The sequence below is a fragment of the Rhinichthys klamathensis genome, unplaced genomic scaffold, assembly GCF_029890125.1.
Source record: "Rhinichthys klamathensis goyatoka isolate OS25496 unplaced genomic scaffold, OSU_Roscu_1.1 h1tg000018l_1, whole genome shotgun sequence".
NCBI classification, from domain to species: Eukaryota; Metazoa; Chordata; class Actinopteri; order Cypriniformes; family Leuciscidae; genus Rhinichthys; species Rhinichthys klamathensis.
Window position 1 is genome coordinate 2,182,243 of NW_026606569.1, and position 22,344 is coordinate 2,204,586.

The 22,344-nt window shown below is 40.3% G+C and overlaps 1 protein-coding gene across 1 annotated transcript; it reads left to right on the forward strand.

Moving 5' to 3' along the window:
- Positions 1 to 4,782: 4,782 nt before the first annotated feature.
- LOC130070208 (uncharacterized) lies at positions 4,783 to 22,230 on the forward strand. Its single transcript, XM_056234517.1, has 12 exons — positions 4,783 to 4,859; positions 5,513 to 5,598; positions 11,958 to 11,999; positions 12,464 to 14,503; positions 14,582 to 14,619; positions 14,693 to 14,770; positions 14,897 to 15,086; positions 18,452 to 18,568; positions 18,699 to 18,880; positions 18,990 to 19,151; positions 19,252 to 19,421; positions 22,030 to 22,230. The coding sequence occupies exons 2-12, from the start codon at positions 5,577 to 5,579 to the stop codon at positions 22,169 to 22,171; spliced, it is 3,183 nt and encodes a 1,060-aa protein (XP_056090492.1). The 5' UTR covers positions 4,783 to 4,859; positions 5,513 to 5,576; the 3' UTR covers positions 22,172 to 22,230.
- The last annotated feature ends 114 nt before the right edge of the window (positions 22,231 to 22,344 follow it).

The window sequence follows — 22,344 nt, forward strand, 5'->3', positions numbered from 1 at the left end:
GCCTCAGGGCTCAGTGCTTGGACCACTTCTCTTCTCCATCTCCATTTATTTATTTAATGTTTTATTTGTATAGGGACAGATACAATAAACAGATTAAATTTGTGACAACAGCCATCCAATGCATTTATCATAGTGCTTGTTGCTAAAGCCAATTTGCAACAGTTGTCCCTAGAAGGGCTTTTTATGACATGACATCACTAGGATCTGTCATTCAGAAACATGGCTCTTCCTATCACTGCTATGCTGATGACACAGCACTGTATAAGTGTACCTCTTGTTCCTGTCGGATGATCCCACGGTAGCTGCTCGCATCTCAGCCTGTCTGACAGACATTTCTTGCTGGATAAAGGACCATCACCTTCAACTCAACCTTGCCAAGACAGAACTGTTTGTGGTCCCGGCCAACCCAACACTTCATCACAACTTCTCCATTCATCTAGGTTTGTCATCCATAACTCCATCCAGAACATCCAGGAGCCTTGGAGTTGTGATTGATGATCAATTGAACTTCACAGACCACATTGCTAGAACTGCCCGGTCTTGCAGCTTTGCCTTACACAACATTAGGAAGATCAGGCCCTTCCTATCAGAGCATGCTCCACACACCTCGTCCAAACTCTTCTTCGATCCAGGCTGGGCTATTTTAATGCTCTCTCGGCATGCTCTCCAGAAGCTTGTGTTCTGCAAGTGAACGGCACCTTCTCAAAGAAGCACACAATCACTCACACTGACCTTTACCTGGACTGTTCACTGCTGGTGGAATGACCTGCCTAACTCAACCCGAGCTGCTGAGACTTCAGCCATTTTCAAGGAATGGCTAAACACAGATCTTTTTTTGTCAACACTTGACACATTAAAGGTGACATATTATGTCCTTTTCACAAGATGTAATATAAAGCTATGGTGTCCCCAGAATGTGTCTGTGAAATTTCAGATCAATATACCCCACAGATCACAAATTGTATAGCATGTTGACACTTTTTGGGTGCGAGCAAAAACACACCGTTTTTGTGTCTGTCCCTTTAAATGCAAATGAGCTGCTGCTCCACGCCCCCGTTCAGAAGAGTGTCGATCCTTTACATGAGCTTCGGATAAACCGGCAATAACAAAACATGCGAATAATCTCACTCATCCAAAATCTCAGAAATAACCAGTAGCAAGTGCAGCATTACATTACCAGGAGACTCAGGTAGAGGTTGAACTTTTAGATGCACCTGGACGTTTCTGAATATTTAGTGGATACATTTATGTAGTTCTTGTGGAGTTACATTGATTCACCTCATCGATTTGTGTGGAAACGTGCAGATTAAGGGCCGGTAATATTATAATAAGATCCCCTTCCTACGTCAGAAGGGGAGCAATATCTGATTGGTTGATTTTTTGACATGCTTGCAGAGAAAGGGTCAGAACAAAGTTACTGGGTTCATGTTTTTTGGGTTGGATGATGCACCGGGGACCCGTTCATAGCACTTAAACAGAAAAGTTCAGATTTTCATGATATGTCCCCTTAATACTAACACTTTCTATTCTATTTTGTCTATTTTTAAAAACCTTCCTTTGTGTACTGTGCAAATATGGAAAGATTTGACACATGTACTCTGACATGTTATCTCAGAGCAACTCAGTGCTGGAACTATTGAATTTGGTGTGTGTACCCGTGGGGCTGGTGTTCTTTAGTTTAGGCCTCCTGGTGTTGTGTGCCATGATATCAGGCCTTCTTCACTTTTTCTTTCTCTATGGCTTTGTGTGGATGTTCATTGAAGTTGTGTTGCTATTCATCTGCGGTCGCTCTGGTTGTGGTGGGTGTGTCTGTCAGGCTGGTTCCTGACTGCGATTGCTGTGAACAATAAGTTGTTGTTTGTTTGTTTTTTAAATTAATTTGATTAGAAGGAAATAAAACAGCTTGGGGATTTTTGTGGCATTTCTGCTATGGGATAAAAATACAGCTTTGACACAAGCTGTTCAGAGTCACGCATATCTGTAATATTTCAACACCTGCATTTTGGAAATGTTCATTCGGTTTTTATATTATGTTTTGCTCTAAACAGTTACTGGATTAGTACTGGACCTGTTTGTGTTATACTAGCAGTAAGTTCTAGTTAGAAACGTTCTTCAGATTGGGCTGTTGAAGTCAAGAAAACCATTTCTTTCTTGATTCCTCAATAATGAGGTCAGGCCTTTTTTTTCTATGCTAGTTGTCTCCAGAGACAGTATAAAAATGAAAACCAACAGAAGCCTATTTACTTCTCATTATATGCATATATTAAATTTCTCATCTTAATGTAGGTAATCAACAGGGAAAGTTTCATGGTGATATCTGCTAGTTAAAAAAATTACCCTATTCACCTGTTGTGTATGACCTTAATTCTGAAAAAAAAAAACATTCTAATTATTGGACAAAACACATCCTCACGTAATAACCTAGAATACTATCTAACACTTGATGGCTGCTCTGTCAAGTCTTCGTCGTCTATTAGGAGCCTGGGTATGATCTTTGATACCAATCTTTTATTTGAAAGCCACGTGTCTAGTATCTGTAAAACCACATTCTTCCATCTTAAAAATATATTTAAATTACGACATATGCTTTTCAATGAAAAATGCGGAACAGTTAGTTCATGCATTCATGACATCAAGGCTAGATTATTGTAATGCTCTACTGGGTGGTTGCCCTGCACACTTAATAAACAAACTACAGCTAGTCCAAAACGCAGCAGCTTGAGGTCTTACCAGAACCAGGAAGTATGACCATATTAGCCCGGTTCTGTCAACACTGCATTGGCTCCCTATTAAACATCGTATAAATTGTAAAATATTTCTGATTACTTACAAAGCACTAAATGGTTTAGCTCCGCAGTAAAAATTCCGGCCAGTTGATAATACCTAGAATATCTAAATCGACTGCTGGCGGGAGATCCTTTTCCTATTTAGCACCAAAACTTTGGAACAGTCTTCCTACCATTGTCCGGGAAGCAGACACACTCGGTCAGTTCAAATCTAGACTAAAAACACATCTCTTTGACCTAGCATACACATAACACACTATAGACTTCTATAATTCAATGTTAGGCTGCATAGATTAGGTCAGCCGGAACTGGGAACACTTCCCATAAATCCTGATGTACTTGTTACATCATAAGAAGGATGACGTCTACGCTAATTTTAGACTCTCTGTTTATCCCGAGGTTTACCGCAGTCCGCCGGATCCAGGCCGTATCCGGATCTGATGAAGGACCTGCGCCTGGACACGACGACAACGCAGTCCTGAAGTGTCAACTAGTCTCTCCCCTGTGAAGGCCTCCTTCCATTCTCTTTTGTAAGGGGATCCACTGGAGGCAAGTTGTAGAGAGAACCCAAGTGCAGCTTATTAGAAACAAAAGCATGGCATGGCATGAACTCAAAACAAAAGTGTGGCATGAACTTAAAGCAAAACAAAACCGTGGACATGGACATAAAGCTTACCAAACAGTGGTACAGTGAAACAAAACTTGACCAAGACACATGGCAAACATGAGGGCTTAAATACACAGACTAATGACAAGACAAGGGACACCTGTGTACAATGAACAGACGATTAACCAATGACAAGACACATGGCAGGATCACATGACAAACAGGGAATCACTTGACAGACATGGAACATGACATGAACAAACCAAAACGTGACACCTTTACCTCTGTACAGATAAAAAAATTGTCGGGATAATTCCGGTTGGAAGCGTGGAAGCGATAAATAATTCTTTATTATACATTTTTAAGGTCAGACAAGTAGTTTGTTGAGGGTTGGTTTGTGGAGAAGGATTACACGCCTGCGCAAATATATATTCAAACGCACATACCTATCGGCTAAATACGTAATGCGCATGTGCATGCCGTTGGCGTTTTCGCGGGTTTGCGTTTTTGAGGTTGGCGCAGAGATAACCTTCTTTTTCAAAGTTCTAGGGAGTGGGTGCCATTTTTATTTTTGTAATACTATGCTTTTCTCAAGTTTAAAGTAGAGAGGGAGTCAGGGAACTATTTTTTTGTGTAGTGTAGATTGGGTACCTATAGTTAGAGGTATTTTATGTATTTATTTATTTTGGCTTTTCCCACTCCTATTAGTTATTTTACACTTCCTATACTTGCTACACTTCCAACGATAAACCTTGTTCTACTAGCCTAGAAATCTAGACTCCACCTAGGGGCTGCAAAAATTATTTCGCTGCCAGTGTAGTCTAGCAACTCTCCGTTGACTTCCGAGCTGGAAAAACCAAACTCTAGTCAGGCCAATCACATCGTCTATAGAGTCGGCAGGCGGGCTTAACATAATGATGACAGAGTTGCGACGGTTCACTGCTGCTTGAAAACAAAGAATGGCTGCTGCTGTCGAACAGCTGTCTTTCGATTCGGCTTTGGCCGCGACTCTGGAGGATTTAAAGTTAAGCTTTTCTTTGAAACAAGAACAAAGAATTGTTCTTTGAAGATGGATGAAAGGCATTGAAGATGGATGTGATGCTTTTGTAGTCTTTGCACACCACACTTTGAGCACAACATCGAAAACATGTGCCTGACAAATATGAAGATGAGAACAAGGAGAAATCGCAATTGTGCTTTAATTAATTTTTTTTTTTTTTTTGAAATGTGTACAAATATATTTGAAATGTAATCTTTGTTTTCTTTTAAAATTATGTAAATGCATCTTGGTGTGTGTTCTGTCTTTGTGTGTAGATTTGAATATAAATTTGAATTTTAGCTGGAAGAGGCAAAAATATGTTAAATATGTTTCATCATCAGATGAACAGATAACTATCATATAAACTTCTGACACAAATATAATCCGTCTAGTTGGGTGAAGATCACTACATGTAAACTCATTCCAGGTGAGTCCCTCCCTCTTTAAATGCTTGAATGAGAATGAAATGCTTTGGTGTTACTATCAATCAATCAATCAATCAATCCATTTTTGCAGTTTTGTCTTCAGTAGCGATTTGTGACACTGTATATATGTTTCATGCTATTTAGACTAAACATTGAAATCCTTAATTAAACTTTCTAAACATGCTTCTCATATTCATCATGAGAATGAACTATTAGCCTTTTCAAAACAAATATACTTTATTGTGTGTACTGAGGTGTGATTTATTTGTAAGGGCAAAAAATTAAAGGGCTGTTCGACGTTGCAAGAGATAGTTGATAGGTGAAGGGTTTACAGACAGAAGAGCGAGGTAAAATAGAACTGAATTAAATTTGTTAGTAGCTATATTTGAGTGATTTTTTATCCTTAAATGCAGGCTTGCAAAAGCAAGTGTGTGAGAGCTAAATGTGTAAATCTTCCAACACAGAGTTGGTTGGCACCGTTTTCAGTCTGTGTTGAATATCTCTGGTGGGAAACAATTAAACAATTATGGTTGGCGCAGCCATTAAAGGTGATTGTGATTATGATGTTGCTGTTTATAGCGTGTAAATTCCCCCGTTCATTTTGGTAAAACTTTCATCACAGCAAATTTTTGTTTTGTCTCTTAATTTATTTCAGAAAATCAATGCCTGATCTGGTTTGCTAAATAAATATTAAACACAGTGGACTATGAGATTCCACAATGGTGGTCACTGGTTTTAAAAGTAAGTATTTTTCTTTTCCTGTTTTGATTTAGAGAAATTCTATTGCGTATTTTCAGTAGGCTACTGACTGAGAATTAAATGTATGACAATTTTGTTTTGACAATGAATAAGATTTATCTAAAAGAATTCATGAATAATTTTCTTAACAGAAATTGATGAGTATTTTATGTTAATTTATAGCTCAGCTCACATATTTTTTGTTAAAACTATATAAATATTTTTTAATTATAATTTATAGTTTATTACAGTTGCATCTAAATGTCATGCAGCACTATCATTGCTTCATAATCCTCAGCAAGCCAAACTTCAACTTTCTACATTCATTTATCAGTAACATGTTTTCCAATTCCAGAAATCAATTTTTCTGAAACTGTAACCGCAAAACAAAACTTGTTTTCTCTTTTAACAAGCAAAATCAAGTAAGAAGTTATATGGCACCACCTGTGTCTCTGAATGGTATAGACGGTAGCAAAAATGTCCTTGGAGGACTTTATATTAATAACATAAATTAAAATTGCAGTCAAAACTCCAAGAGTTATATTCTAAATGCATCTTAGACTTAGACTTCCTATATACACGGGTTTCTTGTATACAAACAATACCGGATGCGCGCGCATCTAGGAGGCAAAAACCGCTATCTGTTATGCCGAGTTCTGTAAAAGAACATTGTAATTAATGTAGATTTAGCATTGTTTGTAATTTCTTGTTGACTCGATAATAAACTGCAATTTCAGAGTTGGATCTGTTTGTTTGTGTTTCATATTAATATAACATTATGTAAAACGTCCAACTATTTACGAATCAAAATCCGGACATGCTGTGATGCTTGTATCAATTATCATGTTAGACCTCCGCATCCTCCGAAGGCCGTATTTGAAGGCCGCTTGGCCGTATTTGAAGGCCGATTGCGTCACAGCGGCACGACGAAGGACGTCCCAATTCAAAGGCTGCACCCTCCGAAGGTCGCATTTGAAGGCCGGTTGGCCGCATTTGAAGGCCGGTTGCGTCATCGCGGCGCGATGAAGGCTGTCCCAATTCAATTCTGCATCCTCCGAAGGCCGTATTCGAAGGCCGGTTGCGTCATCGCGGCGAGACGAGGGCTACCCTGATTCAAAAGCGACGCCAAATGCACCCTTCGTTTCCCCGTGAAAGAGAGGATGCATAAATGGATCCTAAGCGGCCTATCCTACCCCATAAGTCATTGCGCACCGGTGACGACAGCATTTTTATTTAAAGTTCGAGAGTTCGTTGGTGGATGGCAAATTCACATTTAAATGTAAGTATTATGTTTTCATTTACTCAAATAGCTAGAGAACCCAGAGTTAAAAGCCACACGTTTTTCTTTCTTATAAACTTCATCTTAACTCATTCGTCACCATTGTCTGGTAGTTTGAGGCAAAACTTGTGCCAATATTACTTTAATAATTGTTTCAGTGAGCAAGGAGCAGACAGCAAAATGTAAATTAAATAAATAAACTAAACTAAATAAATTAAATTTTATTGTAATATTTGCACTGGGCTGTCTCACTTGACTTGTGTATTATAAGAAATATCACTCACCCTATAAAGCCCACAACAATAAGAAAAGCAGTAGATAAGGCAATGGGGTTTCACTTTTTATGTTTTTGTACTGCTGTAGGCCTAATGCAAGCTATGTCTACAAAGGTTTTAACCAAATTTGAGTATCCAGAAATATGATTTCTGAAGTATTTTGTATGTATGTCCTGATGTGTCATATTTTGCAGTTAACAGTGCACTAATGTTAAGATTGCACCCCTGTGTTAATATTTTTCACCCCTTTTCTCCTTTTTTAGAGCAATTCTTATTCTGGAGAAAATGGGTCTGCTGGGGAAGGCAACTCCCATGCAGGTAAAAAAATGGGACAACTTAAAAAAAAATACAAAGTAAGAAAGTTAATACACACATCTTTACTGAAATTTATTGTGCTGTTGTTGTTAACAAGCCATGGTTAATTTGATCTGCCTTAGGATTGCAAGTGTCCAGGGACAGGTCAAGGTGTGAGTGGGAAACCCACTGCTGAACTCGGCCCTGGTTTGTCCTCATGGATGAGGTGTTGGGTCAGAGCCCCTCCACCAACCGCCCTGTCCTCATTGCCCCCATCCCTGAGGACAGACCAGGGCCGAGTTCAGCAGTGTGTGCCCACGGTGAGGAGGAGCCAGGGGCCGCACCAGCAGCAGCAGCAGCACCAGCATGAGCACAAGCATCCGCACCACGAAGAAGGCGAAACAGAGAAGACAAGTTTTGGGACTTGATTAGAAGGGGAAAAAAGCTTTTCTGTACATTATTTATTTGTATGCAACTTTAAATGTGTAAATAAAAGAGAATTTATTGCTCTGGACATTGTTTATTTTTGTAATGACAGTCATAATTTCTACATGAAACAAATAATGTTATACCTTTTTTTCAATTAAAAATGGTAAATGAAAATAATTTGTGGGTTACATAAAAGTACTTTTTCCAACTATTTACAATATACGTTAAACATCTCAAAATTAACATTTACAGTACATAAAATAAGAAAGAATAGCCGCGTTTCCACTGACGGGCCAGGGCCGGGCCGTGCTAGTGCGTGCCAGGGCCAGTCGCGTTTCCACTGTCACTTCCGGGGCTTGAGCGGGGCTTACTCGGGGCCAACGGCCAGGATTTCTGGCCCGTCGAATACCTTGGGCCAAAGCGGGCCAGCTCGGGCTAGAGGAGTGGTTACGAACAGAGGCGGGGTTTACCTGAGTCTGGAGACGACAGCGCTGGATGATTCTGTCAGCATTAAATAGGCTACTTTTAAAATAGTTTAACTCACTTTCATGTTTGAATGCCTTCTGTTTGTGATCCGATGTGGATTCTGATCACCGTATAAGGTAGAAATATTTATACGCGATGCAAAAGACTATGCGCGCATTGCGCGCTAACCATTACCATAGTAAACATAGTAAACGCTTGAAGATACGCATAGTAAAAAAACATGGTGAACGCTTGAAGAAATCAGACCAATCATAAGGCTATCACAATCATGTTTTTATTCTATCTGTCAGTATCCTACGTCTCGCTCTTTATATACCGGACTATCATAAAAAAGCAACTTTTTTTCGGGAGCTTCCTCTTTTTCTCTGACTGAAAATATAGCCGAGTCGAGAGAGTGCTAAAGCTCCTCAGGTCGTGTTTTTGGTGGCATATATTTGTAGAAAGTAGCCTATCATTCTTTATAAATGTGATATATGTCCTGTAACTACCAAATAAACAGAAACAGCCTCGACTGAATAAGTAAGTGTGTCATCTTTCTTTTGTGAAATAGACCTACAGTAATTTATTTCTGTGTGACTAATGTGCAATTTTGACATAACGTAATTCATTATGATCAATGTATCACTTTTTATTGTAAACCTGTGGTAAAACATCGATGCTTGGGTTTTAAATATTCAAGTAAACAACAAAAATGCCAGCAAACCGCCGCTTTTATCATGTTTGTTTTGCGATGCACGCTCTTTCCAGTGATTTCATTCGGATTAGTTTTCTGATAAAACTTCCATTTGTTGGTGAAATGATGGGTTAGTGTGACGTTGTTCCAGAGAGGCGTGTTACGGGCGTGTTTTAGTGACGCGCTGTGGAGCTTCTGGCCCGGCAGTGGAAACGCAAGCCAGGTGCTACTGGCCCGAGGCTATTAGCCCGGCACGGCCCGTTTAAAGCCCTGGCCTAGCACTGGCCCGACAGTGGAACGCGGCTAATGATGTAGACTGGGACCATCTGGGATGGGCTCTGAGTGTTTGACTGCATATTTCCACTATCCACTAAGTTGTCGACCAACAGGTTTGCAGGGCTGACTCATGGAAAAAATATTAAGATAGGCTAGGCTACTTTATTACGGTAAAGTACTTTTAATAACCACTAATACCGCATTGGGGAGAACCAATCATATATATATACTTTTGTGTAGTTTAATGTAAAACAATGTATCATATTGTAAAATAACATAATTTTGTTGTGTTGCTGTTCTGTGTGGGAAAAAAGTAGCCTACTTCACATTTGTATGTGAATATTAACAAAGTAGTTCCTTACACTCCACCACTGGTTATTTTTAAAATGAAAGTAACAAAATGTAGGCCTATTGCCACAATATTAACAAATTGTTGCTAACTACAGCTGCGTCCCATATCAAAGTGCGCATCTGAAGCGCTCGGACCGGTCTAGCTTGCGGATTGCTCTGGTCGCCTAGCAACTGTGACTGACAGCTGCCGATGACGAGCGGGAGCAACGTTTGCACTGGGCTTTATATTCAAATAGGGTTGAAAACCTGTGTAACTATATTCACTACGGTCCATTTCTGTACATAATAAAAATAATACACTAGCCTACAAACTCGCATCAAGGTAAGATATAAGTGAACATTTGAACCTTAAATAACACTTCAATAACAGCGCCAGGGCTGAAACATCCTCACATGTCCTCCAGTAAAATATAAAACATAAAAATGACAATAGCCAATTCTTGCTCCATAGTTGTTTACTCAATTATAACAAATTAATTATCAGGATGGCGGTGTACTCTCGCACCGTTGCTTGGCGCCAGGAGGGGTAATAGGGAACACCTGGTTGTGCATTAGGAAATCCTACGAAGGCTACATGGTGCGTCCTTCGAAGGACGCGTAGGCTGCATACTTTAAAGTCCGCGGCCTTCGAAGGATGCAGCCTTCACATTGGCACACAGCTTAAGTTAGTAATGTAATAGCCTCTATAGAGCCCGAATTTGCTTTTATATAAGTTAACCTTGTTTACGTTACTTTACGACCTGCAACATATCATGACTGCACACATATAACGTTACTTTACTGTAAATCAAAGATTTGACGATGGATTATGTGGGAAGCCTTAGTACCTCCGACCGTGGCGATTATATTAAAAAACTTACTCTCAGCAATGGTGAGATCTTGCCGGATCCCTACGCAATACCTGACGATCTTTGGATTGTGGATGACAAGAAGTGGCCAGCAATTGTATGGCCTGATATATATAATTATCTAATTCAGACACCAAGTGTGTATACAAGAGAAATGATTAGAGCGTACAAATCCCTTAATACATACAACTACGTGCTATGTTGTCATGTGCAGCTCATCAATACTTTGATGCTGCACCGGATTTTTGTGTGTTGAGGTCAGATGTGCTCCCTAGTCAACGGCAAGGCATTAAAGCCAAGCCTTATGATGCCTGGGTGTATGTCCATAAGGCATTTTGACTAGCGACAACACCACCACTATGCTACTAGCCTAAACCCTAGCCTAAACCTAGGGTCTAAACATTTCATCGATTGTTATTAAGGATGTAGCACTGTCTGATCATTTCTGTATATATCTACTGTTTTTAATGTTGATCATTTATTTTACGAGCAAGAATGCAATGTTTCCCGAATATCCATTTGATTGCTAATGTGACTGATTTTATACAACAGTTCAACAAACGAAAGGGTAATATTAAAGGATTAGTTGACCTCAAAATGAAAATTTCCTGATAATTTCACCCCAATGCCATCCAAGATGTTCATGTCTTTCTTTCTTCAGTGGAAAAGAAATTAAGTTTTTTGTGGAAAACATTTCAGGATATTTCTCCACACAATGGACTTCAACGGTAACCAAATTGTTGAAGTCCAAATCAATGCAGTTTCAAAGGGCTATGAAGAGCTTCAAACGGCTCTGCACGATCCCAGCTGAGGAATAGGGTCTTATCTAGCGAAACCATTGGTCATTTTCAAAAAAAACAAAAACAAAAAATGTATATACCTTTTAACCATAATTGTTCGTCTTGTGCTGGTCTGCGACGCGCCAGGCATTACGCAATCATGTTGGAAACGTCACGCTGGACGTAGGCGGAAGTATCGCCCCATTGTTTACAAGCGTGGAGAAGGAGGATCGTTCAAATTTTATTGTATGTTGAATTACTTATTTATGTCTTTATGTCAGTTTATTGTTTAAATTGGTCCTTTTGTGTGCGTATCCTGGATGTTTAAAACAATGGGGCGGTACTTCCGCCTACGTCCAGCGTGACCTTTCCAACGTGATTACGTTATCAAGTTATCACAAGTTATCACAACAAGTTGACTTGCAAGTAATTGCAACATCGTCGATCAGTTGTAAGTTATGTCCTCATTTGCCTAAACTAATTAGTATGGCTCCAGAAATTTACAAAATTGTTTGAACAGACATTGATCGTTTGAAACTTAAGTGTCTAACAGTCAGTGCTAAAGATCTCCGTTGAAAAACAATTCATATTTGTGTGTATTGTGAAATAATTCTATGTATAACAGTAGTAAAACATTAGACATTTTAATATTTGTCTTTTTTTTCATGCCAGGTGTTGAATGGTCACTGTTGGCTGTCATCTCTTTAATCCTCTGTAAGTGTAAGCCAGTACTGTTTTCTTTAAACAAATGTCTGTTGACCCTGTGAACCATATTACCTTTTTGTTTTTTTAAATAATTACATTCATTTATTAGTACATGGTCATTGTCAAAACTCTACTCTGTTGTCTATATAAGGATGCAATTTTACAGAACTGTTAATCTAATTTCAAAAATACTCCAAATGAAATACTTTGAAAATATTTGTTACATTTTAAAGAATGGATACTATGAATCAAAACAAATAAACAGTGCCTGTGGCCGACAGAATGGTCAGGTGATGTAATGTAAGTGCCTCACCTAGACCATAAATAGACACCTGAAACACGTCACCAGATTCTAAAAACAAAGAACAACAACTCGAAATGTGTTTCCAATCCAATGAAATGTGCTAACCATGCTGGAAATTCACCTGGTTTGGTATTTGTGTTTACTTTGATCACATCTTTCTCATCCTCAGGTATAATATCCACCACTGCCGCTGAATCAAGGGCAGCAGTTCGTTCAGTTTTGGACTGTGCGCTTGATAATGACACGTACATCTGCACCGGTGCTCAGTACCGCATGCACTGCAACACAAGAATGAATCGTTTCTCCTACCAAAGATACCAATACCAAAACCAATACCAGTGCATGAGTAAAGACTGTATCTGTGTTGGTAATAATGACACCTGTGCATGCTACTATAATACTTCATCCTGCTTCTGTGAGAATATTAGCAATAACATCACTATCCCTACAGCAGTTAGACCAGTCTATGACTGTGGGCTTTATAGCGACACATACATCTGCACTGGTGCTCAGTACCACATGTACTGCAACACAAGTGTGCATGATTTCCATTACTATAAATACCATTACCACTGTTTTAGTGATAACTGTAGCTGCATTGGTGATCAGGACACATGTGTGTGCAACTATAATATGTCATCCTCCTGCTTCTGTACAAATAACAACAATAGCATCACTATCCCTGCAGCAGTTAGACCAGTCTACGACTGTGGTCTTTACAACGACACGTACATCTGCACTGGTGCTCAGTACCGCATGTACTGCAACACAAGAATGCATAGTTTCTACTACTGGAAATATCAGAACCAAGACCAATACCAGTATGAATGCTGGAGTAATAACTGTAACTGTGTTGGTAATAAGGACACCTGTACTTGCTACAGTAGCACTCTGTCCTCCTGCTTCTGCGAGACTAACAGCAATAGCATCACTATCCCTATCCCTACATCAGTTAGTCCAGTCACAGACCCTGACTGTGTGCTACAAAACAACACGTACATCTGCACTGGTTCTCAGTACCGTATGTACTGCAACACACAAATGCATGATTTCTCCTACCAAAAATATCAGTTCCAGTTCCAGTACCAGTGTGTGAACAATGACTGTGACTGTGTTGGTAATAAGGACACCTGTACGTGTTCTAGTACTACTCTGTCCTCCTGCTTCTGTGAGACTTATGGCAATATCATTGCTCTCACTACAGCAGTTAGACCAGTCTATGACTGTGAGCTTTATAGCGACACATACATCTGCACTGGTGCTCAGTACCAAATGTACTGCAACACAAGTGTGCATGATTTCCATTACTATAAATACCATTACCACTGTTTTAGTGATAACTGTGGCTGCATTGGTAATAAGGACACTTGTGTGTGCAAATATAATATGTCATCCTCCTGCTTCTGTACAAATAACAACAATAGCATCACTATCCCTGCAGCAGTTAGACCAGTCTACGACTGTGGTCTTTATAATGACACGTACATCTGCACTGGTGCTCAGTACCGCATGCACTGCAACACAAGAATGCATTATTTCGACTACTGGAAATATCAGTACCAAAACCAAGACCAATACCAGTATGAATGCTGGAGTAATAACTGTTACTGTTTTGGTAATAAGGACACCTGTACATGCTACAGTAGCACTCTGTCCTCCTGCTTCTGTGAGACTAACAGGAATTACATTGCTCTCACTACAGCAGTTAGTCCAGTCTATGACTGTGGGCTTTATGACGACACATACATCTGCACTGGTGCTCAGTATCACATGTACTGCGACATAAGTGTGCATGATTTCTACTACTGGAATAACCATTACTACTGTTTTAGTGATAACTGTGGCTGCATTGGTGATCAGGACACCTGTGTGTGCAACTATATGTCATCCTCCTGCTTCTGTACAAATAACAACAATAGCATCACTATCCCTGCAGCAGTTAGACCAGTCTACGACTGTGGTCTTTATAACGACACGTACATCTGCACTGGTGCTCAGTACCGCATGCACTGCAACACAAGAATGCATAGTTTCTACTACTGGAAATATCAGTACCAAAACCAAGACCAAAACCAATTCCAATGCTGGAGTAATAACTGTTACTGTGTTGGTAATAAGGACACCTGTACTTGCTACAGTAGCACTCTGTCCTCCTGCTTCTGTGAGACTAATATCTACACTCCAAACACACTCAGTCCAACTACTACAGGTACGCATGTTTCTAGACTGAAATGTGATGTTTGATTTGACTGTATTCATGTTATAATGATGAGTTCCCTCACTACAGGTCTGGATAACATTGATAACATGCCGGATCAATGCAGGGTAAGCTGAATATTTAAATTTACATAGTGCACAGTCTTTGAGTTTAATTCATAAAGCTCAATTGTGATTTTAGAGTCAGAACTCTACAGGATGTTTTCAAAATCTTCTTGACAAGATAGAGAACATTACAGATCAAGAGCTTTCTTTGGATGTAAGTCTTTTAAAAAATGATATAATAATCAAATCTGTGTCAGTTACATAATGATTGACATTATTCTTATTGCCTCTCTTAATATTTACATGTAAAATAACTATATTTCTCTGATCAATAAATTAGACTGTGACCACCATTTTGACTATGGCCTTCAACGCTTCAGAGAAGATTTTAGAGTCATCATCATCAGTCAGCCCAACTGAACTAGCCTCCTATGCAAACCGTGTGTTAAAAATTAGCGAGAAACTCATATCTACATTGGTGAAGCCAACAGACACGAGTGCCAATGTCAGTTTTACTCTTGCCACTGTAGGTAAGTGAGAAATTAGGTTTTATTAACAAAGTTCGGGAGGAGCATCCCTCCACCACCTAATCTCCTTACTTCTAACTATTCCTATCCCAACCCTCGGACAGCAAGGCAAATACACATTACCTTTTTTAGTAACTATATCACAAGAGCAGAAAACACTGTGTCATGTTTAGTGTCTGCGTTTGCCTGTGTCACCCAGTTTGTACCTATGTTTCTTTGATTTAATCCCTATCACCTGTTGTCGTGTTAATCAAGTCATTATGAGTTCATTTGTCCCAGCTGTGTCTCGTTTTCCTTGTATGTTCTGTGTATTTAAGCCCTGTGTTTCAGTCGGTTCCTTGACTGTCGTTGTCGCTACATGTCTGGTTGTTTCATTCGTGTTCTCTTTGTATCCTGTCAGTTATTATCTAGTTTGTTTAATAAACACTGCTGCAATTGCGATCCTACTTCCGTGCCTGCTTCAACCAGCCCGTGGCAGAACGACAGACCAAAAATATGGATCTTGCAGCAGTTCAGATTCTCCTACTCTCCCAGGAGGATCAGTCCCTCGAGGCCCACACACAGAGGTATTTGGACTTAGTACCATTTGTTTATTATCATGACACCAGCCTCTGTGGGTTCTCTGGGCAGGTCTCAACGCAGAGACCAAAGCGTGCCTGCCCGAAGATGGGCCTCGGGGGAACTTCCAGGATTATGTGGAGTGGGTGCTTTGGCATAATGGGTCTTCATTCACCGTTGGGCTCTGCGACAGCCATGAAGAGGAGATCGCCCTGCCAGAGAATCTTCGTGTCATGCCAGCCATCAGGCCCAGTACCATATTGGTCTATGGGCGATCAAGATTAATGTCCAGTGTGATGGAGCTACCTCTCTTGTCAGCGCGGATGGCCATGAAGATCGCCCTGCCAGAGTCTTGCCCCGCTGAGACCGCCCAGCCAGGGTCTCGCCCCGCCGAGACCGCCCAGCCAGAGTCTCGTCCCGCCGAGACCATCGTTCCTGTGTCTCGTCCCGTTGAGACCGCCACCCTTCTGGGGTCTCGTTCCGCCGAGACCACAATTCCAGGGCCATATCTCAAGATGGCCGCCACTCCCGAGTCTCTTCCAGTCATGCCTGGCCAGCCTGATCTTCACGTCATACGTCTCCACCATGGCCGCCCGAAGGTCATCTCCACCATGGTCCCCTGATCTGCCAGCTCCGCCCTGGCCGCCTGAACAGCCTGTTCTGCCCTGGAGGCTTCTTGCTCCGGATAGGCCACGCTCTTGTCAGCCTCCAGGGCGCCCACCCCTATGGATGTAATACGGCGCGAGGTCGCGCCTTGAAGGAGGGGGAGCTTCTGTCACGTTTAGTGTCTGTTTCGTTTGCCTGTGTCACCCAGTTTGTACCTATGTTTCTTTGATTTAATCCCTATCACCTGTTGTCTTGTTAATCAAGTTATTATGAGGTCATTTGCCCCAGCTGTGTCTCGTTTTCCTTGTATGTTCTGTGTATTTAAACCCTGTGTTTCAGTCGGTTCCTTTTCTGTCGTTTTCGCTACATGCCTGGTTGTTCCGTTCGTGTTTTCTTTGTATCTGATCAGTTATTATCTAGTTTGATAAACACTGCTGCAATTGCGATCCTGCTTCCGTGCCTGCTTCAACCAGCCCGCGACACACTGCCTGTATCTTTTGTTGCTGATGTCAAAAGTCAGAATTTTGGTGCAAATTCATCAATTTTTTGGTAGAAATGTCTTGGAAAAAAGATAACCATAAACAGGTTCACTTACAGTGAAATTCATGGTTTGTGGTGACCACAATGTGTTTTGTGAATATATTGCCTAAAAACAATCAACATTCACAAGACATGTATCCAACAATAAAACAAAGTCTGTGCAGCTTATAGTATTAATCAATTATAGGGTTTGATTTTAAGGACATTTTAGCTTAAAGGGTTAGTTCGCCCATTTTAAGACATGAAGTCGTATGCAATCCTTACCAGCACTATAGTGCATACACCCTGACCCACTCTGTTGTCACCTCCCTGGTCAGAGTTCTGGCCGCTGGAAGTTTTTCAATAAAGTACTCCCGGTTATTTTCCGGGGTCACAAAACTGTGCGTTTTTACGTGAAAAAATGATTTGCGTTTCAAAGCTTGATTAATTTACCACACAAAAAACACGCCGGTCAAAATTCATACCTCAGTTTTAATCGGCACTATTTTCTATCCATTTCTATCAATCCGCGCTGCTGTCAACGTCAACAGTGCGCACGTTCCGATCAGCTGTTGATAGCGCGACTCGATGACAACATGTCTGACTGCGAAACTTCTGATGATGAAACCAATTTTAGCACAATGTCAGACGGATCAGATGATGAAAGTAATTTTAGCACAACGACAATGTTATTGATTGCAACACCAAACCTCAATTGTGTGTGTGTTCAATCAAATAGTTTTCTCAGCAAATTGTACCAATATCCCTGTAGGCTATACTGTTTTTATATTAGACATCTTTTCACATGTTTTATAATGGAGTCTAACGTTAAACATCAGCTTGTTTACCGTACAGTTTAGACATGGGATCATAAAGTTAGTAAATAGAGCTTACCCGTGGTACTGGTACAGCAAAACTCTTTAATTTTACTTTTCCTCCTTGGTTGTAATCGTCTTCGCTGAAGTGAGCACTACACACACGAAAATCCTTTATTCTGGACTGGATATTTTAGCTCCCGCAGAGTAGCCGATGGCAACCAGCCAAAGCTGTCTCATAGATTCGAAACAGGAAAACGATGGAATCTGAACTTTGATCCCGGCACATCGTTGTGGTAACAGCCTGGGAATTTACAAGTTCGCACCATTGTTAATCTAATACTTTTTACGTCGTTGTCAATGTCAATCGATTGTGTAAACACTATGGAACAGCTGATCGGAACGTGCGCACTGTTGACGTTGACAGCAGCGCGGATTGACAGAAATGGATAGAAAATAGTGCCGATTAAAACTGAGGTATGAATTTTGACCGGCGTGTTTTTTGTGTGGTAAATTAATCAAGCTTTGAAACGCAAATCATTTTTTCACATAAAAACGCACAGTTTTGAGGTCCCGGAAACTAACCGGGAGTACTTTATTGAAAAACTTCCAGCGGCCAGAACTCTGACCAGGGAGGTGACAACAGAGTGGGTCAGTGTGTATGCACTATAGTGCTGGTAAGGATTGCATACGACTTCATGTCTTAAATGGGCGAACTAACCCTTTAAACAATCACAGATGAATACCCAACAATAGTAAATAGTCATTCAATTTGTTTGTCATTGTCTTTAAATTGGACTTTTATAAAAAAAATATAAATAATGCAAATAAATTATTATAGCCTATAACTGCTTGTTTGTTTATAATCAGAGGGACAAGTCTTCATGGTTGGACCAAATGTAGCATTAGATAAAATCCCTCGACTTGACACAACAAGTTCTTCTGTGGACATCGATCTCATTGGGATCGCCAAGAACAACAGTGAAGGTATGTGATACATATAAAAAATTGTAGAAAGAGATGTCATACCATCACCACTAAAACTCATTTATTTACTTTTTAAATTGTTGTTGTTTTAACACAGTATTACATGCATGCTTCTGTTTCTGTCACACAGGATCTGCTGCTGTGGCTTTCATGAGTTTTAACACAATGGAGAATCTACTTAAGCCCGACTTCTTCAACACATCAAATGACGCGGTTAAAACCATGATGTCCACTGTGATCTCAGCTACTCTTCCCAAAACCACCAACACTAAACTCACCAAACCAGTCAACTTCACCCTCAAACACATCAGAGTGAGAGACTGAAATGTGTTTTTGTCCAACCTGAGATCTGATGAACATCTGAAGACATCTAATATTCAGTGTTGTAATATTTCCTGCATGTTCTTTCTTCATTTTGCAGGAGTTTGACCCCAGCGGTTCTCTGTCCTGTGTGTACTGGAACATCAGCGAGTGGATTGTAGATGGTTGTTCTGTTTTAAAGACCAACAGCAGCTACACTGTGTGTTCCTGTGTTCATCTGTCAACATTCGCTCTCATGCAAACCAGCCGCCGCCCATCAGAGGTATGAAAGACGAGTTAAACCAGTGGATGGTCGACATTTATAGTGACCATTCAAGAACAGCACAGATATGGCACTCATGTACTCTGACATGTTTTCTCAGAGCGCTCCACGGCTGGACCTGTTGATTTTGGTGTGTGTGATCGTGGGGCTGGTGTTCCTCAGTTCGGCCCTGTTGACCTTTGCCCTTTGTCGGTGGACTCGTATGTGTGATTGGATAGTTGGTCACTCTGGTTGTGTCAGGCTGGTTCCTGGAGGCTATGTCAGGGAAATGTGAGGTTTTTTTTATTATTATTTGTTTAGAAGGAGATAAAACAGCTCAGGCTTTTGTGACAATTCTGCTATCTGATAAAAATACAATGTCGTGCTCAAGATTAAAAAGGTCAAACAGTCAACATCTGAAATACTATTTCAACACTGGCTCAGTTTGAGGTTCTTGGTTGCTCCTGGATTCTGGGTTTCATCACTACTGGCAGTAAGGAGCTGAAGTTCTTCTTCAGTCACATACACACTGTAAAGTTTCAGGAGTGAAAACCGCATTTAAATGCAGGATTGAGTCCTGTTAATTATCATTCAACGTGTCTACGGAACACATGACTCGCTCTGGAAACTGTGATGATTGACACTGTGGTAACCCTAGCAAAGTTCTGGCGTCTTCATGCGTTTAGTATCCACTATTCAGAAAGATGTAATATTACAGTGACAAAAGACTCATTATGTTCAGTCATTTTAACTGAAGCACAGTCGACGGAGGCGTCGTGTTTTGTTTATGCTTAAGGCTGCTTCACAGAGTGCGCTCTTGCAGTCTTGCCATGTCCACTTATTGGAAGTGTTTTTGGGCTTGTTGTTTAGGCTCAAGTGGTGCTTACTGCAGAGTCAAATGATGTCCAGCTCCTGGACAGGGATAGAGTTGTGGGTGTGGTTGGATATTATAGCTCCACCCATTAGGCCAATTACAATAACCAATTACATTCGCTCCTCCTCTCTGGACGTCTAGCAAGGGTAGCTAGACATAATCTCAACCCATTTGCTCTGCAGAGAGCAGCATCTCTTTAAGCTTGGCTCATACAGAAATTGAGTTTATGGACCAAAAATGCAAGCAAATTTGGCACACACCAAGTCAAAACCAAATATCTATAGGAAAAATATATATTCAATCTTTTTTTCCATGATACCACAATTGTTTGATTAACATTAATGAAACAGACAGCCTATATATTAAGACCTGATGTACCGCACGGATCTAATATAAATGTTACAAATCAGATTTTTTCCCCCACAGTTAACCAAATGTTCACATAAGACATAACAGAATGTTTGCGTGAATACTCGCCAAGACAGATATTTTCAAATACTGTGATTCTGTGTGTATATCGGGATTCCGCTCTGTCTGAGGCGTCTTTATACGCTCGATTCAGATCTGTGTCAGCGCGAGTAAGATCGTTTTGTTTACATCAGCATGAGTTTGAAAATCACATTTCACTGGTTCAGACTAATACCATCGATAATTCACTATGAATATTCACAAAGTTGGAATGTTGCACTTTAAAACGATACCAAACTCGAGCACCAGTCGTCGAGAAGCCAGTAGAGACAAACAGCACTTTTCATGGACAAAGGAAAGGTACTCCTCTCAGAACACATACAAATAAAGATACTTTTAGACGTTTAATAGCTATTTGGAGCTTTGGGATCACTAGACGAGGACTAATTGAAGTCATGCAGAAAACCTCAAATTCGACCAAAATGTATATTTTTCACTTGTTTTGCCTGTAGCCCGTGCGCATTCTGACTCATTTTGCCAGCACGGGTCACATACATATTTTAACAGTATCAGAGATCTCTCGTCTGTAATCGCTCATATCTCTGGCCGTACATCAACAACTAGTTGTTCAGTTCGGTTCCGTACACACTGTAGAATTTTTTTACCTGTCACCTGTATTTTTCGGAAGTTAATTTGGTAGTGGAATGCGGTTCTCACTCCTGTAAATGACTGAACTGTGTGTGTATAGAACAGGATTAAGCACTAAAATGGGGTCGCAGTGGCTCAGTGGTTCATGTAGGTTGTCTACAAACCGGAAGGTTGGTGGTTCAATCCCCGGTTCCACCTGACCAAGTGTCGAGGTGTCCATGAGCAAGACACCTAACCCCAGCTGCTCCCGACGAGCTGGATGGCGCCTTGCATGGCTGACACCGCCGTCGGTGTATGAATGAGTGGGTGAATGTGAGGCAATATGTAAAGCGCTTTGGTGGCCATTGGGTCTGTGAAAGCGCTATATAAATGCAGTCCATTTACCATTACTAAAAGGCGAATTGACAACCGAAATTAGCTGCAGTGTTTACATGGCCTTCCTGATCTTGAACTCCCAGCAGGGAACCTTCATCTTTCTTATCAACTCTATTCTCAATAATATTGCCTCACATTCACCCATTCAATAATGAAGTAAGACCACTGACTGGATTGTGCATTGAGTTCTAAAGTGCCATCAGAAGTGTCGGAGTAGTTGCAGAAAAAATATTCAAATAAACAATACATTTTATTAAATAATATTAAATATACAAGCCTCTGTTACTATATTGCACTATATTCTATTAATATTCAAAGTTTACCATACAAATATTTCTTTATGTATGTAATTATGCAGGATGATAATGATTTTAGCCATTTTATAATCCTGATCCATCGGAAAACCATTTCGTCTCCAGAGACAGTAGGGAAGAAAAGAAGTATCAGCATTTACTTCTGAAAATGCAAATGTACTCTTTCAAAACACTTTTCTTACCTGTTTATTATAAACAAATTCTACTGTGGTTCAGGAGTTTCAGAGGTTAAATTGATTTCATGAAGTCACTCAGCTCCTCTCGTCTCATTCCTGTCCAGGTCAGGCAACAGTACTGGAAGTGCTTCAGATGTCTTTGCTGTGGACTCAAACCCAACAACATCAGAAGTGTCCCAAGAAAAACACTCCAACGTCACGTTAAACCTAGAACGCGTGAACCAAAATATCTACACCAATGCATAAATGAGGGTGTTCTAAAAAAAAAGTTTCCTATTAATGATAAATAAATAACCAAGCATGAATGTGTGTACTGTGAGCACTGTGAGCACTGATATGACAAAACTCGACAAAGTGTCTGATGTCATCTGTTGGTTCAGTGTGAATTGGCTTACAGTCTCAGCTTCTTTCTGCAAATA